The 17,016-nt window shown below is 35.1% G+C and overlaps 1 protein-coding gene across 3 annotated transcripts in view; it reads left to right on the top strand.

The window, feature by feature from the left end:
- Positions 1 to 8,132: 8,132 nt before the first annotated feature.
- The window catches only part of IGSF5 (immunoglobulin superfamily member 5), a 30,137-nt gene continuing 21,253 nt past the window's right edge, over positions 8,133 to 17,016 (top strand). For all 3 annotated transcript variants that reach the window (XM_087721678.1, XM_087721679.1, XM_087721680.1), the window contains exons 1-3: positions 8,133 to 8,345; positions 12,692 to 12,771; positions 14,426 to 14,749. In XM_087721678.1, coding sequence (XP_087577804.1) covers positions 12,714 to 12,771; positions 14,426 to 14,749 — 382 coding nt within the window. In that variant the 5' untranslated portion in view covers positions 8,133 to 8,345; positions 12,692 to 12,713. The remainder of the gene's footprint in view (positions 8,346 to 12,691; positions 12,772 to 14,425; positions 14,750 to 17,016) is intronic.

Below are 17,016 nucleotides of genomic sequence, written 5' to 3' on the forward strand. Positions count from 1 at the left end.
TTGTGTTCTTGTTAAACTGTTTGTATCCCCCCTTCCCTTTTTGAGTTGTGAGCTGCCCTGAGTCCCCTTAGGGAAAAGGGCAGCATACAAATGAAATAAAACTCTAAACACTCTAAACTCTAAACTATTTTAGAAATTTTCCAGAAATCCCTACAGACACTGTTTAACTCAGAATATTTCTGCTAAAACCAGCCCCAAGGTGTCATGAAATAATTTTACTTCAAGATACCTAAGTTGATTTTTACAGAAGTATCACTATCTTGGAGGTTTGCTCCAAGATATCTTAAAATTATTATACTTTGCTCAACTTGATATGATTAGCCATAAGATTCAAGTAGTTCTCCTTTAAGTTTGGCAAGCTGTTGACCTATTCTTCCCTAATCCTATGTGATGTTAGGTATAGTAAATGTTTGCTACCACATTCTATGCATGAAGAAAAACTAGACAAGGATTGCTATTTGCAGTATTATAATGTTGATAAATGATTTGTAAAACAAACAATATAAAATCTTGTTGCTTGTTAGAATCTGTCTTAGAATTGGTTACGAATGTGGAGTTGATAAGTGATTAAAGGGTTAAACATGAACTGTTTGACAAGCTATTACCACTTAAGGAAAGGAAAAGAGGAAGTGTATTTGAATATTTCTCTTATATTTGAGCTTGTCATACCATCCATTGTAGAATTCTTCAATATTTTATCAATCTCACAGAGAGTGGACCAGGTAAAAGATGCTCAGGAAAACAGAAAACACCAGATACCCTGACCAACTGATGAACAGGATCTTTTTTCTTCAATATCCTATTGGCTCATCTCTCCCCTTGATTATTTTACACTATTTTTCTGTGAATGCAAAGGTCTTGTCCTCTTTTCCCAATGTCTTCATTTGCATTAGCACCTTACATCAGCTTTTTCAGCATTTTATATCAACTCAACAGCAAAATCTGAAAGAGAATGGGACAAATAGAAAGTATCATAGGTCCTTACATGTCCAGGACAAAACAAAGGTTTGTCTTTTTGATATGGCTTCATGGTCAAGTAGAACTTTATAGCATAGCAACAACAGAGGTATTATCTAGCAAAAAAGGCTTTAAGAACTGTAAAGCCTGAATTAATCTGCTGTGCATAAGTTCCCACAACTATTATTTCCAAATTTCAACACAGAGGCATATGATGCTACTGCTTCATGTAATAAATAAATAAGAGAGATAAAAATCAATGACATCCCCAAGTTTTTTTCTCTCTCTCTCTTTTATATAGCTACACATCTCCTCCAAAAGGGGAGTCTGGGCAACGCACAATGTAAGATATATGCAAATAATACTTTGCTCCACCAGTCAGTTAAAAATCACATAGTCCGCATCCTTAGAATACCAAAACCAAATCATTTTTTCCTAAAATTTCTTTTCCCCAGATGCAACAAAACTCCCCTTCATAAGTACACATTCACTTATGTTGTGTGATGCTGTCCAAATATTAAACAGTTGTTTTCATTCTAATTCTTTAGTTCCCAGCACTTTATTAACTTAATAATTCTTAACAACTAATGTAATTCATTCCAGAAGAATCTCTATAATCATTAATTAAAGTGATGTCTAATTTATTCACACTTTCCCTTCCAGCCTTTTCCTTTGATATTAGTTATTTGTTTCTTCACAAAGAATATTGATTATTCACAAGTTGCATATTAAATAAATATTGAGATTCTTTATTCAAACCTGTACATAGATGCACAAACAAAAGGCATGGTTAAAAAAATAAAATCTTCTTTGGATAAAACTCAGCTACTAGTGATGCTATGAGTATGCCAATACTGTTTTCTTGACAACAGAACAGGAGTGGCTAGACCAGTGTTTTTCAACCTTTTTTGTGCAAAGGCACACTTTTTTCATGAAAAAAATCACGAGGCACACCACCATTAGAAAATGTTAAAAAAATTTAACTCTGTGCCTATATTGACTATATATAAAGCTATTTTACCACGGCACACCTTACACTATGTCACGGCACACTAGTGTGCCGCGGCACAGTGGTTGAAAAACACTGGGCTAGACATTGTCTTCTGGAATATTTTTTAACTTCCCCGTCTTGCATACAACTCTGGTACTTTTTGGTGGTTTCTCATCCAAATGCCAACCAGGTTCATCATGCTTAGTTTTCAAGATCAGCCAATTAACATAAAACATTTCCAAAATAGGATCTAGATATAGATCAATGAGCAATACATATGATGCTTTGCTTATTTTAGAAAACGAATAATGCATTAATTTAAAAATGCCACTATTAGTTTATATAAAATGTCTATCCTGCTTTACTAAGGTGACCAGATTTTCAGATTGGAAAAGAGGGACACCCTTGACCCGGGGGGGGGGGGGGGGGCTTGATTAAAAAAATTTTTTTTTGTCAAAAGGTCACCCCAGGACACTGAAACCAGCATAAATACGAATCTGTTGCCAAACAAAATTTTGATCACGTGACCATGAGGATGCTGCAACGGTCGCTAAGTGTGAAAAATGGTCGCAACGGTCGCTGTGTGAAAAATGGTCTCAACGGTCGCTAAGTGTGAAAAATGGTCATCAGTCACTTTTTTCAATGCCATTGTAACTTTGGTCACTAAATGTTTTCCCCCTCCTCGAGACTCCTCACTTCTTCCTTCATTCCTCTTGCTTATCTACCTTCACCTTATCTGTCTTCTGCTCTTTCCCTCTCTTCCTTCCTTCCTCCCTCCTTCCATCCTCTTCTTTCCTCACTCACTCCCTTCCTCCTTTTTTCTCTTCCTTCCTCCTTCCATTCTTTATACGATATAAAATTCAATGAGGGTGAAACACACCAAATCTGGCAAAGCTGCCTTGCACCAACCTGGCCTGCCCATAGAATAGCAGCCACTTTGAGACACATAAACCTGGTCTGAACATATTGCATCACAAAGATTTGCAAAGATCACATTTGCAAAAAGGAACATTTCTTGTAGTAAATACATTTTATAAACAATTTAAAAGTAAAAATCCCCCCAAAATAATAAAAAAGGTATTCTATAAATAAAAGAAATCCTTAAAAACCATTGTTAAGTATTACACCAGCAATAATTTATACTGTCACCATTTCAAACTATCATCAGAAATACGAATCCGTTGCCAAACATCAACATTTTGATCACGTGACCATGAGGATGCTGCAATGGTCGCTAAGTGTGAAAAATGGTCGCAACGGTCGCTAAGTGTGAAAAATGATCTCAACGGTCGCTAAGTGTGAAAAATGGTCATCAGTCACTTTTTTCAATGCCATTGTAACTTTGGTCACTAAATGTTTTTCCCCTCCTCGAGACTCCTCACTTCTTCCTTCATTCCTCTTGCTTATCTACCTTCACCTTATCTGTCTTCTGCTCTTTCCCTCTCTTCCTTCCTTCTTCCCTCCTTCCATCCTCTTCTTTCCTCACTCACTCCCTTCCTCCTTTTTTCTCTTCCTTCCTCCTTCCATTCTTTATACGATATAAAATTCAATGAGGGTGAAACACACCAAATCTGGCAAAGCTGCCTTGCACCAACCTAGCCTGCCCATAGAATAGCAGCCACTTTGAGACACATAAACCTGGTCTGAACATATTGCATCACAAAGATTTGCAAAGATCACATTTGCAAAAAGGAACATTTCTTGTAGTAAATACATTTTATAAACAATTTAAAAGTAAAAATCCCCCCAAAATAATAAAAAAGGTATTCTATAAATAAAAGAAATCCTTAAAAACCATTGTTAAGTATTACACCAGCAATAATTTATACTGTCACCATTTCAAACTATCATCAGAAATACGAATCCGTTGCCAAACATCAACATTTTGATCGCGTAACCATGAGGATGCCACAACGGTCGCTAAGTGTGAAAATGGTCGCTAAGTGTGAAAAATGGTTATCAGTCACTTTTTTCAATGCCATTGTATCTTCCTGATTATTAAAAGTGCAAATTCACTCAGTGTCAATCATGACTCCTGAGTCCATTTCAAAGTATTGTGCATAGAAATTTTAAAAATGGCTTGTTTCAATTTATTTTGGATAGAATCTTTTTTTAAATAGTCTAAGACAATTTAAAAAAAGAATCAACACAGAATACCACTATTTTAAAAAATCATATGCACAATAAATAAAATATTATTTTAAAATACATTGAGCCTATACTCCTTACAGTAAATGACTCATCTGGAAACAAGCCAATAGCATTTTTTGTGCTTTCAAATTTACAGATGTTCCAAAATCAGCTTAAAGTCCAAATATTTAAAGACCACCCCCCTCAAAGCTATCTTACCAGAGCTTTAAATATCTTCTGGGGAGGCCCTGTAATCCCATTATAGAATACAAATTATTTAATAATAAATTTAAAAAGCTGGATACAAGATATGAAAACATTGCAAACTATTGTTCAAGATAATTTGAGAAAAGGGAATCATTCACCAAGAGTGCTAATAACTACTGCTAAGTTATATAGCAAATCAGATACTAAGGCCTAATGCCACAGAGGGGAGAGAAATTCATAAGTTTTCAAGATTTCCTGCACTGCTTCAAACATATACCCTTAATACCAATGAATCCACAGCTATTATTTGATACAAGAAGATGGGTATGGAGAACGGAAAGAAATTTAAATTAATAAAAAAGATGCCACTGAAATCATCTGTTTTAAATTATTTATTTAAATTATAATCCCTCTTCCTGACAATAAAAAAAGATTATGCCCAATTCAAACTGGAAAAATACATTTAGCTCAAAAAAATAAGATCGTCATGGTGATGAAAGAACATGGCAAGTATCCCTAGGAATTATTTGTCTCTCCAGGCAAATAAGGAAATACCTGTTGCTCTGGTCTTTAATGCAATTCTTGCTTAAGGCAGAGCCCTCCCCTGAAAAAATGCTTCTGCCGGGCTGCGGCCACGTGGAAGTTGTCTGCACAGCTGAAAAAAGGACTGTTTGCTGGGCTGGGAGGAGGAGACAGCCCCCTGCCTTCTCCCCCTTTGGCTTTGCGGAGTTCACAGCCAGCACGGGCGGCAAGTCTGGATGGAACCACGTGGAAGTTCTCTGCACGACCGGCAGCCGCTTTTTACTCCCGAGTAAAATTTTTATTCGGGAGTAAAGTAAGTAAAATTTACTCCCGAGTAAATTTTTTTACAAAACATGATTTATTTTACTCACCACCAGTAAGCACAGCTGCAACCCCAACAAGAAAGACAAAATAAAATGGAGACTCGCCCATGCGTCCTCAGCTAAGGAGTCCAGCCAATCAGTGAGCTGGTTGGCCAGCTCACTGATTGGCTGGAGTCCAGCCAATCAACTCAGTGAGTGGCAGGCTGGGCTGGCTTAAATTTGTAGGTAGCATAGAACAGAACGATGAGCCAGCCCAGCAGCTGATGGGCGGGAGCTGCGAGCGCCAAAAAAAGCGTGCCTTTTAAAAAAGCGGGCGGGATGCGGGAAAATGCATCAAAAAGCGGGGGTGTCCCGCCAAAAGCGTTATGTCTGGTCACCTTATGCTTTACCATTAAAATAATTCCAAAGCATGGAATTAAATTATTTAAATATCATTAAAGTTGCATTATATGAAGACTGTAGAGTACTATTTTCCACTTAATACAAACATGCATTTCAGCTACATGTTGCACTATTAATCCTGTATGCATCACTGAAACTTTGGGGCTTCATTACAGATAACTAGTTCCCATTAAAGATCTTAGTTTGACTGTAGAAAGAAAAACACTCCGTTTCTTAAGAGGCAAATAAAATGTGTGCCTAGGTTGTAATTTTGGAAGGAAAAAAGAGGATCTGATACTCAGACTAGCAAATTAAAGTATAGCAGATTTTAAAAAATCACAAGATTCAGGAAACTTGTTGCATGATAATCCTTTGTTTAAATATTCAGTTATGTTTGCAGAATTCATACCAAGCCAACTGTGGTACCACACTTAAGTTACTACACAGTAGGTTGGACCATGTAGATGACAGACTCACTCATAATTTTAAGTATATTTTTATAGTGTTGCTGGCAACTGCCATAGCCACAGACAATTAAGTAGACATAACTTCAATTACAGTAACTTCATCCTAAAGCATTTATATTGTCTGTTCTGTTAAAATAATTTTCCATAAAGCAATGTCATTATTATGATAAACTAAACTGGTTAACATGTTTTTCAATAAACAAGACTAGATTATTACTAATGCAGAGAAATATGCAATTTAAGAGAGCACAGACCAAACTAACCATAGTCAATGCTCCAAGAAAATCAATAATGAACATTTATATTTACATTTGTTTATTACAGATTCTTCATCTTTTCTTTCTTTTAGAACCCCTCTTCCCTGCTAGGCAACTAGATTTTGACACTTGTTCTGCTTATTTGTCAAAATGTTCTCTTTGGGAGATTAATTAGTGACAGTTTTTCTCACCCTTTGTAATATAGAAGAATCTTCAGTTGCTTTAATTAAATTGTTCTGCATTAAATCTGAAGACAACAGGTAGTCCTTCACTTACAACAGTTCATTTAGTGACTGTTCAAAGTCACAAAGGCACTGAAAAAAGTGACCAACGACCATTTTTCATACGACTGTTGCAGGATCCCCTTGGTCATGTGATCAAAATTAAGATTTTGATCACTCTGCTATTGTATTGTATTGTATTGTAAGATGCTTGACATCTGTCTCATATTTTTGAAGTTGCAGTGTATCCTGGGGTCATGTGATCACATTTTACAACTTTCAGACAAGTGAAATCAACAGAGAAACCAGATTCACTTAACAACCATGTTAACAACAGAGAGATTAACTTAATCACTGTGGCAAGAAAAGTTGAAAAAAGGACCCAAGCCCATGTAACTGTTCCACTTAGCACCAGTTGTGGTTGCAATTCAAGGACTACCCATCTACCAGTTTTTGGTTTTGCTGCTGAAATAAACAGTGAAACTGGTATAAAGCTATAGGGGCTTGAGAAGAATGTATTAATGTAAAGTAACCCTAGGAACATGAAGCAAAAAAAACAAAGCAAAAACCCTGAACTAGAATAATTTGATGGCAAATGTTTTAAATATATTACAGCTCCAGGGGTGGGTTCCTATCAGTTCTAACCTCTTGTATAGAAGAGGTTCCACAAATTTACAGTGCCGTTTAGAACCAGTTCCAGCTCACTCCCCCGACCCATCCATACATCATCAAGATGAAGAGCAAGAGGAGGAATTCTGGGAGTTGAACTCCACAAGTCTTAAACCTGTCAAGTTTGAACACCCCTGGGTTTTTTTTTCTAAAGTGTTAGGGTTTTGTAACTTGACAGTTTTAAGACTTGCTCGCTTCAAATGCCAGTGTTTCTGAGCCAACATTTTGCTTGCTAAGCCAGAGCGTTGTTAAGTGAGTTCCACCACATTTTACAAGTTGGCCATGCCCACCCAGTCACATGGCTGGCAAGCCACTCCCACCAGGTCACATGGCCGGCAAGCCACTTCCACAAAGCAGACCACACCTACAGAACAGGTTCTAAAATTTTTTGAAACCCACCACTGTATAGCTCCCAAATTTATGCTGCAAAACTGATGACAATGGGAGCAACCAGATGCAAAAAAGAATATTGAAAAATGAAACTTTTACTTGCCACGTGGTGGTATCTGGATTTTAGAAACTCAGATCTTATAGCCGTGAATGCAGAAATACAATTTTAGACCTATACTATATTATTGCTCGTTTGCATCACATAACACAGGATTCTCAAACTGTGGAAAGCAAAACTAATGAAAGCTAGTTTAGTTTCCCACTAATTTTTTTGCTTTTTGTTCCTACCAACAATTCTTCTATTCTTTAGAGTAGAAAACAATTTAACAGTAGGCACATGTTTTCATGTAGAAATACTATAAAAGAAGTGTTCTACATTTTATGGCAATCGAGAAAATGCTATTCGTTTTCATTTTCTACTTACTAAAAGGAGCAATATATTACATAGTTTTGACAGCAGGTGTCTCTATTGCTTTAACTGCTTAAGAGATTTCATTAAAAATATTTTCATTGCTGCATTTTACCTCATGCTTTTGCAATGCTTGTTAATTATTAAAAAACCAAGTGACACACATTGGTTGTAGATCCAGGCCTTATATAATGAGATAAAAAGTGACTGTAACAATCATACACGACAAAATCAGAAACCAGAAGCTGAAATATTTTATTACGACCTTCCTGTTAAACTATGAAGAGACTGAGAGATGTCCAGAATATCTGATTGTGTGTCTGCTGGAGCAACTATTTGTACGGAAAAGATTTCAAACATCATGTTCGTTTTCCTACAGAGACAGTCAAACTTTTCTAAACTATGATCTTCAGCTAAAAAGGTAAGGTAATTCTTTGTATCGATATAGTTAAGGCCTCAAAATATATTTCCTGGCAGGGGAATCTATACTTACCAATTATATGTTTAGGCCATAGAAATTACAAAATCAAAATTACAAAAAGTAAGAAGTCTAGTGTGATAGATTTTTTTTCTTTTACAAGCCAATCTGCATGCTACAGGGGCCTCCCAGAATTCCTCAGCCAACCATGCTGAGTTCTGAATTCTGGAAGTTGAAGTCCTCAAGTCTTAAAGTTGCAGTGTTTGGAGACCCCTGTGCTTCAAATATTATGCGCATTTGCTCAAAGAAAATATTTTAAGAGTTCAGTAGGGTTGACTTGCCTCCTAATTCAATAAACAAAATTATTTAGAGTAATTGTTCTACAATTATTTTACTAGCCTCTATTAGATTTCCTCTAACATGCTGGGAATGAGACATAACAATTCTATACACAGTACTGTACAGTAAGGTGACCAACTTTTTTACAATGAAAAGGAGGACAAATACATTGAAAAAAATATCATAAATAAAAGATATTTTATTCATTGCAACAATAATACACTATAATATGATATTTGCATAATAAAAACATTTGTAACATTTTATATTGTAATTATGCTTACATACCTGTTAATTATTATTTAAATGAGTACGTTTCCATTGAATTAATATTTTTTGTCAATGTATCATCTTCTAACAATATATTGGAAATATCTGAACAAGAAATATCCTTCATATTGAATTTTAGGGCAAGTGCTGCAGCTAGAGTATCAACATTCAATCTCGATTTCTCACTTGTCCAAAAATCATTGGCAATTGAAAAAACTCTTTCAACTGCTGCATTAGTTCCAGGGCAGCACAACGTAAATTGAAGAAGTATAAATAAATTTTCACATGGAATATGTTCATTTTTGAAATGGCTGAAAATATCCACCCAACTTTTATCAATTTCAATATGTTGATTTTCCCATTGTATTAACTTTTCAGAATTTAAATATACATTAAGTCATCTAATTTCTTCAAAGAGACAATTGTTGTCTATTTTAATGTCTGGCATTTCTTTAGATAAAAACTCAACACAAGATTCAATATCTGTCCAATATACTTGCGATGAAGTAAAAAAACCCAATTGAAAACTATTATTTCCCATGATGTTGTTTCAGACCATTCTTCGATATATTGAAAACATGTTTGGTAAAAATTCTGCACTTCTTTGATAAACTTTTCTGTTATGCCCAGATTTGATTCCTCTAAGTCTGACAATTTGCTTTTTATAATTAAAGGAAGAAATTTATCTTCAAATCAAGATTTATATTGAAGGATAAAGTCATTCAAAGTAAGACTAACTTCTGTAGCTGAAATGTGTTTACCTTCAATCTTTTGAATCGTTTTGTGAAAAATAGATGATTATGTACAAAATACATTAATATCTCAGATATTTCATTATTGAAAAATGATTCCAGGATTTTAGGACATTTGTCTAAACTTAAAAAATATGAACGGAGAGGCTCAAATAATACACGCTCTACAGCAGGTGTTAGAGCAAGCCATCTAACTTTTGAATATCCTAAAAGTTTTTTGCATTCAACATTCGCTTCTTCACAAAATTGTTTTAAAGTAGCCACACGAACGGTAAAACGACTAAAATACAAATAAATTGCAGTTATTATTATTTCTATATCAATTGGCATGGCATATGACGCCATGTTGATTGCATTTGACAAAATATGTGCATTACAACCTATTCCTAGTATTTTCTTTTGGAGTAAATCTTGTAATTTTACATACACATTATTTACACCTTTGCGTCTTCGCCCACCAAAATTTGTGTTTGTATTATCAGCTGTTAGTGCAACAACTTTGGGTTTCAAATTGTTTTCATTTATTACTCTGTATAGATGGTTTGACAAAATTTCAGCAGTTTCACCCTCAATGGATTCTAAATTTAAAATTTTTACTTGAATCCCCTTGGTAACATTAAAATATCTTACTAGTATTGGATACAATTTGGTTTCATTATGATTTGATGCATCAGATAAAACCGTTACAAATGCTGCAATTTTCAAGTTTGCTGTAAGTATTTTATCACAGTAATTTTTAAATACTGATTTAATAATAGCCTCACATTTTGTCCTGGCGTATGAAAATTTAGCATTGTGAAACTTTTTCAATAATTTAGTTGTACAATCCATACTACGAAAACTTTGATTGTGAATTATGGTATGAAATGCAAATGTTCCCTCCATTGCAGCTAATTGTTTTTCATCTTCAGAATAATTTAAAGTTTTTTAAAAAAACTTGTTACTTTACGACTGGAAGCTGACGCATCTAATGATTGCTTATGTTTATTGGTGGACAAGTGTTTCATTATAGCTGCTCTACCCCCAACTGCAATACAAAATTCTCCTCTGCAAATATTGCAGAAAACAATGGCATCTTTCTTTGATATGAGGAATGGAAATTCCTTTTTCAATTGATCGTTTAAATGACATTTCCTCTTTTTTGATTTTTCCATCCCTTAAATGAAATTTAAAATTAAAAATAAAATATAAAGCTACACGAATGATGCAAGCACATTATGAATAAATAAAATTAATTATTACAACTGAAACTTTAATAACATAAGCAAATAAACTTCACTCAAATTTAAATTTAAATTATTTTACACTTCTGTTGACAACAGGGTTGTATAAACTTGTAAATAAAATTATACATATTTGGAAATTATTAAATAGATAATGAATTAATAAAACGTGAATTGTACTTACCTCTGTATAATTGAATATTCACTGAGAAAGAATTAATTATTGTGAGTCACTCAATTGCCGACATGCCGTGAGTCTACTGCGTGCGTATGTGCCGTGTCATGTTTCGGTAAGAAGTAAACAAAGCCACTTGCGCATGGCGCTCTCTCTCAAGGTCTCCCGTGCGGAGTGCATGAGTCTCATAATCGCGTCTTATACCGCACTATAACGAGCCTTGACAAATCGTCATGTCAAATACAAATACGTCACATAACGTGCCACAAATTAGTCTTCAAATATCGAAAAGGAGGACATGTAGGAGGACTTTTCAAGGGAGGACAGAACTTACAAAAGAAGGACTGTCCTCCCTAAAGGAGGATGATTCGTCACCTTATGTATAGGGTTACAGATATAGAGTAGGACCAGAATACACCATCTCTCATCTGCAAGTTATGTTTTACCTGTATACAATTATTGGTTGCCAACAGTTATCTAAGTAGTTTTTAAAGATCTTGGAAGATCCTTCAATCATCATACTCAGTGTTTCACTAATCACCTCTGTCACAGTTTGTCAAAAATACTAATAATCTGAATGCTATTTTCAGGTTGTAATAGTTACTTGCGACTACAATCCTAAACAGCATTTAGGTAATCAATATTTCTGATATTACTAATGAGACAGGTATATAATTGATTATGTTGTCGGCTTCTTGTACTGTTATGGTAATCTTTTAAATTAGTTTTTTTGGAGTTAAGACTTGTATGATGCTAATTATCAGCTAGGCTAAACAAATCCAGAATCTCTAGTTTCTCAATGATATCAAAGACATTATAGGTTGATCCTCCTGAACAGTCTTTTCTTTATCATGTTAGAATGTGAATGAGTTTCTGTCCTGTTTATAATTTTCTTTTGTGAATGTAGAGGGCCACTGAAAGAACTGAAGCTCTGTAGCATGGGCACAGTATTGGACTGATCTTGCACAGGAGCAGGCATGCAACTTGTCAGAAGAATAATTTGGGGTCAGGACTGTGTGCAAGAATAAGTAAAAATGAGATCCAGACAACTATGAGGAGATAAGACATATTTTTTCCTAAAACCAAAACAGTTTGCCTTTAGGGATAGGCTGCAGAGAAATGGGGTTCAGCAACAGATTTTTATAGAGGGAGCTTGTCTGGGGTGTGAAAGTGCATGCTAATTCTAGGGTGACATTTGAGGTGTGTGTGTGTGTGTGTGTGTGTGTGTAAATATGTATTCTTGTGGACGTGCAGTTCTGCTGGGAGACCTAACTTAATTAACTCTGTTTGTAGATCTTATCCTTTGATATGTGGATTAGGTCTGAGCAACTTATTTGGGGGTTGAGGAAGTTTGTTAATTTTAGCTGACTAATTTAGTTTCTGTTTGACTGTAAATTGTTTAGTGCAGACACTGTTTCTCATACCATTGTGGATTCTGTAAATATTTTAAAGCTTACTGTTTTTCTGTTTACATGCGCCACGTTCAGAATATTGGAAAGGTCATTGCTTTTAAAAAAAAATGTATCAGCTTCAAATGGTTACTAAAATATAATTTATAATATACTGTTTTATATGGCTGTCATTTTTCAGATTCAAGGAAACAGCTTGCTCAATGGACAAACTTCAGGGATGGACTGGGCTGATTATCATTCTGATGCTGTACCTAACAGGTATGATCCTTTGTGTATTTATTCATTAGATTTATATGGCTGCCTATCTCAAATATATGACACTAGACAACAATATTAAAAATTATAAACACATGTACAAAAAGAAAATATATTTAAAAAACACATGGCAGCTCAGAAAAATTACAAAAACACATTCAACAACTCAACAAAACCAAGAAATGGGCTCTCTTAGGTACTTGGCATCTCAAGCACAGAACCAAATCTTCAAGCCTGCCAGTATTTATTGGCTGTTTCTGGATGCGCAGATATTTTGCATTACACTTGCAAAGAGTTGAATGCAAGTTGAGAAGAGAGCATTGAGTGTTGAAGATGTTTTTCTTAATGTTTTCTTGCTCTGAATGGTCGGTTGGAATAAGAATTCTGTAGGCTAAGGCAGTGTTTCTCAACCTCGGCAGTTTAAAGTTGGTGGACTTCAACTCCCAGAATTCCCCAGCCATCAACTTGGGTGGATTTCAACTCCCAGAATTCTGGGAGTTGAAGTCCACCCAGTTGCCAGAATTGAACTCTTGACAAGGAAGTGATGACAGTCTATGAAGTGATGGTAGGCTATGAGAGTGCTATGTCCCCAGTCTTAAACCACCATATTACCTTTCTAGGACACTGTTAATAAGCACCTTCAACAGAGTATTTGGGTGTGACACCACCAGGCAATCCTAGAATTATACTCTTGACTAGGAAGTGAGGTAGGCTAAGCTGTGAGAGTGCCCATGTCACCAGTCTAAATGGTATGTTATTGTTATTTAAAGGAGAATGCACTCCCTTAAATAACAATAAACAGAACTGTGTTATCTGTTCTGGAAGGAAGTTTATTATTGGGTGATTATTCAGAGATAATAGTGGCTTGTTTAAGAATTGGTCACGCTAATTGCACTTTGGTTTGTAAATGGGACCAAACAAGAAAGTGGGTAGGGAGCATCCAATCTCCTCGTTAATAAACTAAGAATATGAAGAAGAAGTAAACTAAATAGCCTGGGAGCAGCCATCAAAATGCTTTCATGATATGAAAACCTTACCAGATAAGTCTGTATGCTTTGAAGTAAACTTTTGCCAATAATTTCTCTAAAATTAAGCTGTTCTCAAATGATGTGTGTGTGTGTGTGTGTGTGTGTGTGTGTTTGTGTGTGTGTGTGTGTGTGTGTGTAAAAAGAAATAACATCAGGACTTTCAAATCCAACCAACTTCGCCTTTTTTTATGAAAGTGACAACAGATCACTGTGGGACATATTTCCTTGTGATATGCACTTTGCCCTGTAAATGTTCAGCCTTAGTTAATCATACTGCAACTAGATTTTTATTATCCTGAAGCACAGGTCTAATTGGTAGTGTGAAATGATTGTTTGTTTTTATTACTAACATAGACAACAAAATCTTTCACATTCCATGTACATCACCTGTCTTCACTCTATATTATCACTGTATTACCAAGTCAATGTCTCTTCCATCTCCTTTGTTGAAATAGAACTGTAACTACCAGTATTTCTCAGTTTTCACACATACTTTAGATATTATAACTTGACCCTATAACTGTTATAAAGTGCTATCTTTCTTATTCAAGTCTAGCAATATAAGCAGAAAATAGTTTTACTGATAATGGGGTTGGTATAGTTTTAATTCCTGTTTGTTTGCTTTACAGATCCTGGCTTTGGCTATGCCATTGTAGAAGGCCCTCAAAATTTAACAGCTGTTGTAGGTTCAGTGGCTCAATTTAGCTGCACAGTATCAGATGGGTGGAAAATTTTGATATGGCTTTTCAATGGAAATCCTAAGCTGTCTGTGTTGAGTTCTGGAGAAACTATTGTAACAGATGAGCGATATACTCAGAAAGGTTCTAAGACAAATGGTAGCCTGTTTACTTCAGAGCTGATGATCCATAATGTTCAGCTGACAGATTCTGGACAAATCAAATGTAGCCTCCAGAACAATAATAACAATAGATATGCATTTCTTTCTGTATATAGTAAGTATGTATTTCCACAATTATTCGTTTAGCTTGTTTTTTAAAAAAAAATTAGGCTTACTGCAAAAATTGTTCATTAATCATTTTAAATTGGATTTCCCCTATTTTTTCTGTATTTTCTTCTGTAAAATCAGAAAATGATTTTTTATTAGTGTATTTTTCAAACTACAGTAAGGTATCAAATGGCTTATACAATGAAAAGAGTATCTTAATTCTGACCCCATGAGTCGATACGCATTCTATAAATCTCAGTCTGCAACAATGATTGTGACTGTGTGTGAACTTTACCAAGTAAGTGAATAACTTATAAGTGCAGTTCATGTTTGTTGAAATGTTTAATGCACTCTTAATATATACCCATAAAATGTATAGAATTTGGTTTACCCAGTGCTGTCAGGTTCATGGATTATGAGCCTCATCAGATGTGCATCAATTTGTCTATGTAAGATGTGAAATTAACCCTTGAATTGTCTTCTCCACTCTGTTGCCTCACAAATTTGTGAGACAATAATTCTCATCATCTCCAATTACCATAGAAACAACTGTGGACGATTTTATCTAGCATTTGGAGGGGACTAGTTTGATAAAGATTGATCTTGAAGATGCTCCTATTACCATTTTGGCAATATATAGTAATAAGAGGTTTGGGTCAGTGTGGTAAAATGCCACCATGCAAAAAGGATAAAGGAAGAGATAACTCTATTTTTGGGGGCTTACCAATGACAACCTCCACATTCTTTTCTACCACAGTGTAGGGGCATCTTTTGAATAAGATATGAAAAAGATTTTTCCACTATTCTATCTGGAAGTATAATTAACACATTTTTATCTCAGTCATGAGGAAATGTTCTCATGAAAAGTAAAAGACGACTACAACTTCTCCGCTAATTTTATTGATTCGCTGTAACCTGGTGATATAACCTTATTTGCTTTAATACAGAGCAATAGATGGACTATTGTACTCTTTCATCTTCAACAAGATAATTCCACAAGTATTCCATCTCTTCTCTCCTTCAAAGTGATCAGCATATTAAGAACTGCTGAAATTTCTCCCAGTACTTTTAATTCCACTTTTCATTTCTTCTAGTTCAGCATTTCTCATAATATAAGTTAAGTAAATAAAGTGATGGCATACAGCCTCAGCACACTGCCAATTTTGAACCAGTTGTTTCATATCCCTAATTCTTATTTCTTAGCAGCCAAATTCATCAGCAAGCAGACCAATTGGACTAGTAGACTCACATTTTAAGTACTTTTCACAATTTGTTGAGAGTTGGGTTATTTAGAGTAAAAAAGTCAGTCCAATGGATTGCTTTACAGATAGTCCTTGACTTACAACCATTTATTTAGTGACCATTTGAAGTTACAACTGCACTGAAAAAAGTGAGTTAGGACCAGTTTTTACACTTATAACCGTTGCAGTATCCCCATGGTCACATGATCAAAATTAGGGCATTTAGCAACTGGCATGTATTTATGACAATTGCACTGTCCTGGAGTCATGTGATCACCATTTATAACCTTCCCAGCTGGCTTCAAACAAGCAAAGTCAATAGGAAAGCCAGATTTGCTTAAAGACTGCATGCTTCACTTAACAACAGTGGCAAAAAGGTCATAAAATGAGGTGCAACTAACTTAACAACTGCCTCATTTAGCAAGGGAAATTTTGGTCATTCAATTGTTGTTTTAGTCAAGAACACCTGTACAGTTAGTCCTTGACTTTCAACCTTTCATTTAATAACTTTGAAATTACAATGGCACTGAAAAAAGTGACTAATGACCCTTTTTCATACTTATGACCATTGAAGCATCCCTATGGTCACATGATCAAAATTTGGATGCTTGGCAACTGGTTCATATTTATGACGGTTGTAGTGTCCCATGATCATGTGACTTTCTTTTGTGACCTTCTGTCAAGTAAAATCAATGAGGAAGTCAGATTCACTTAACAACTGTGATAATTCGTTTAACAAGAAAGGCAGTAAAATGGGGCAAATTCACTTAACAACTTTCTTGCTCAGCAATAGAAATTCCGGGCTCAATTATGGCTGTAAGTTGCGGACTACCTGTACTTACATTTTGTCTTTTAATTATGGGGTTAAAATACCAAGTTTCTTCATCATGAAATTTTTAAAAAATGTCTTTTTTTGAAGGAACATGTATTGCTGCAACCATATTCCCTTTAAATAAAGAAAGTCTCTGGAGATAGATGACAACAAAGGCTCTTTTATTGGCATGTGATCACTAGTCTCCTGGCCAAAAGAATG

The sequence above is a fragment of the Thamnophis sirtalis genome, unplaced genomic scaffold, assembly GCF_051295495.1.
Source record: "Thamnophis sirtalis isolate CommonGarterSnake01/CBP01778 unplaced genomic scaffold, rThaSir2_p1.2 scaffold_8, whole genome shotgun sequence".
In the NCBI taxonomy this organism is placed as follows: domain Eukaryota; kingdom Metazoa; phylum Chordata; class Lepidosauria; order Squamata; family Natricidae; genus Thamnophis; species Thamnophis sirtalis.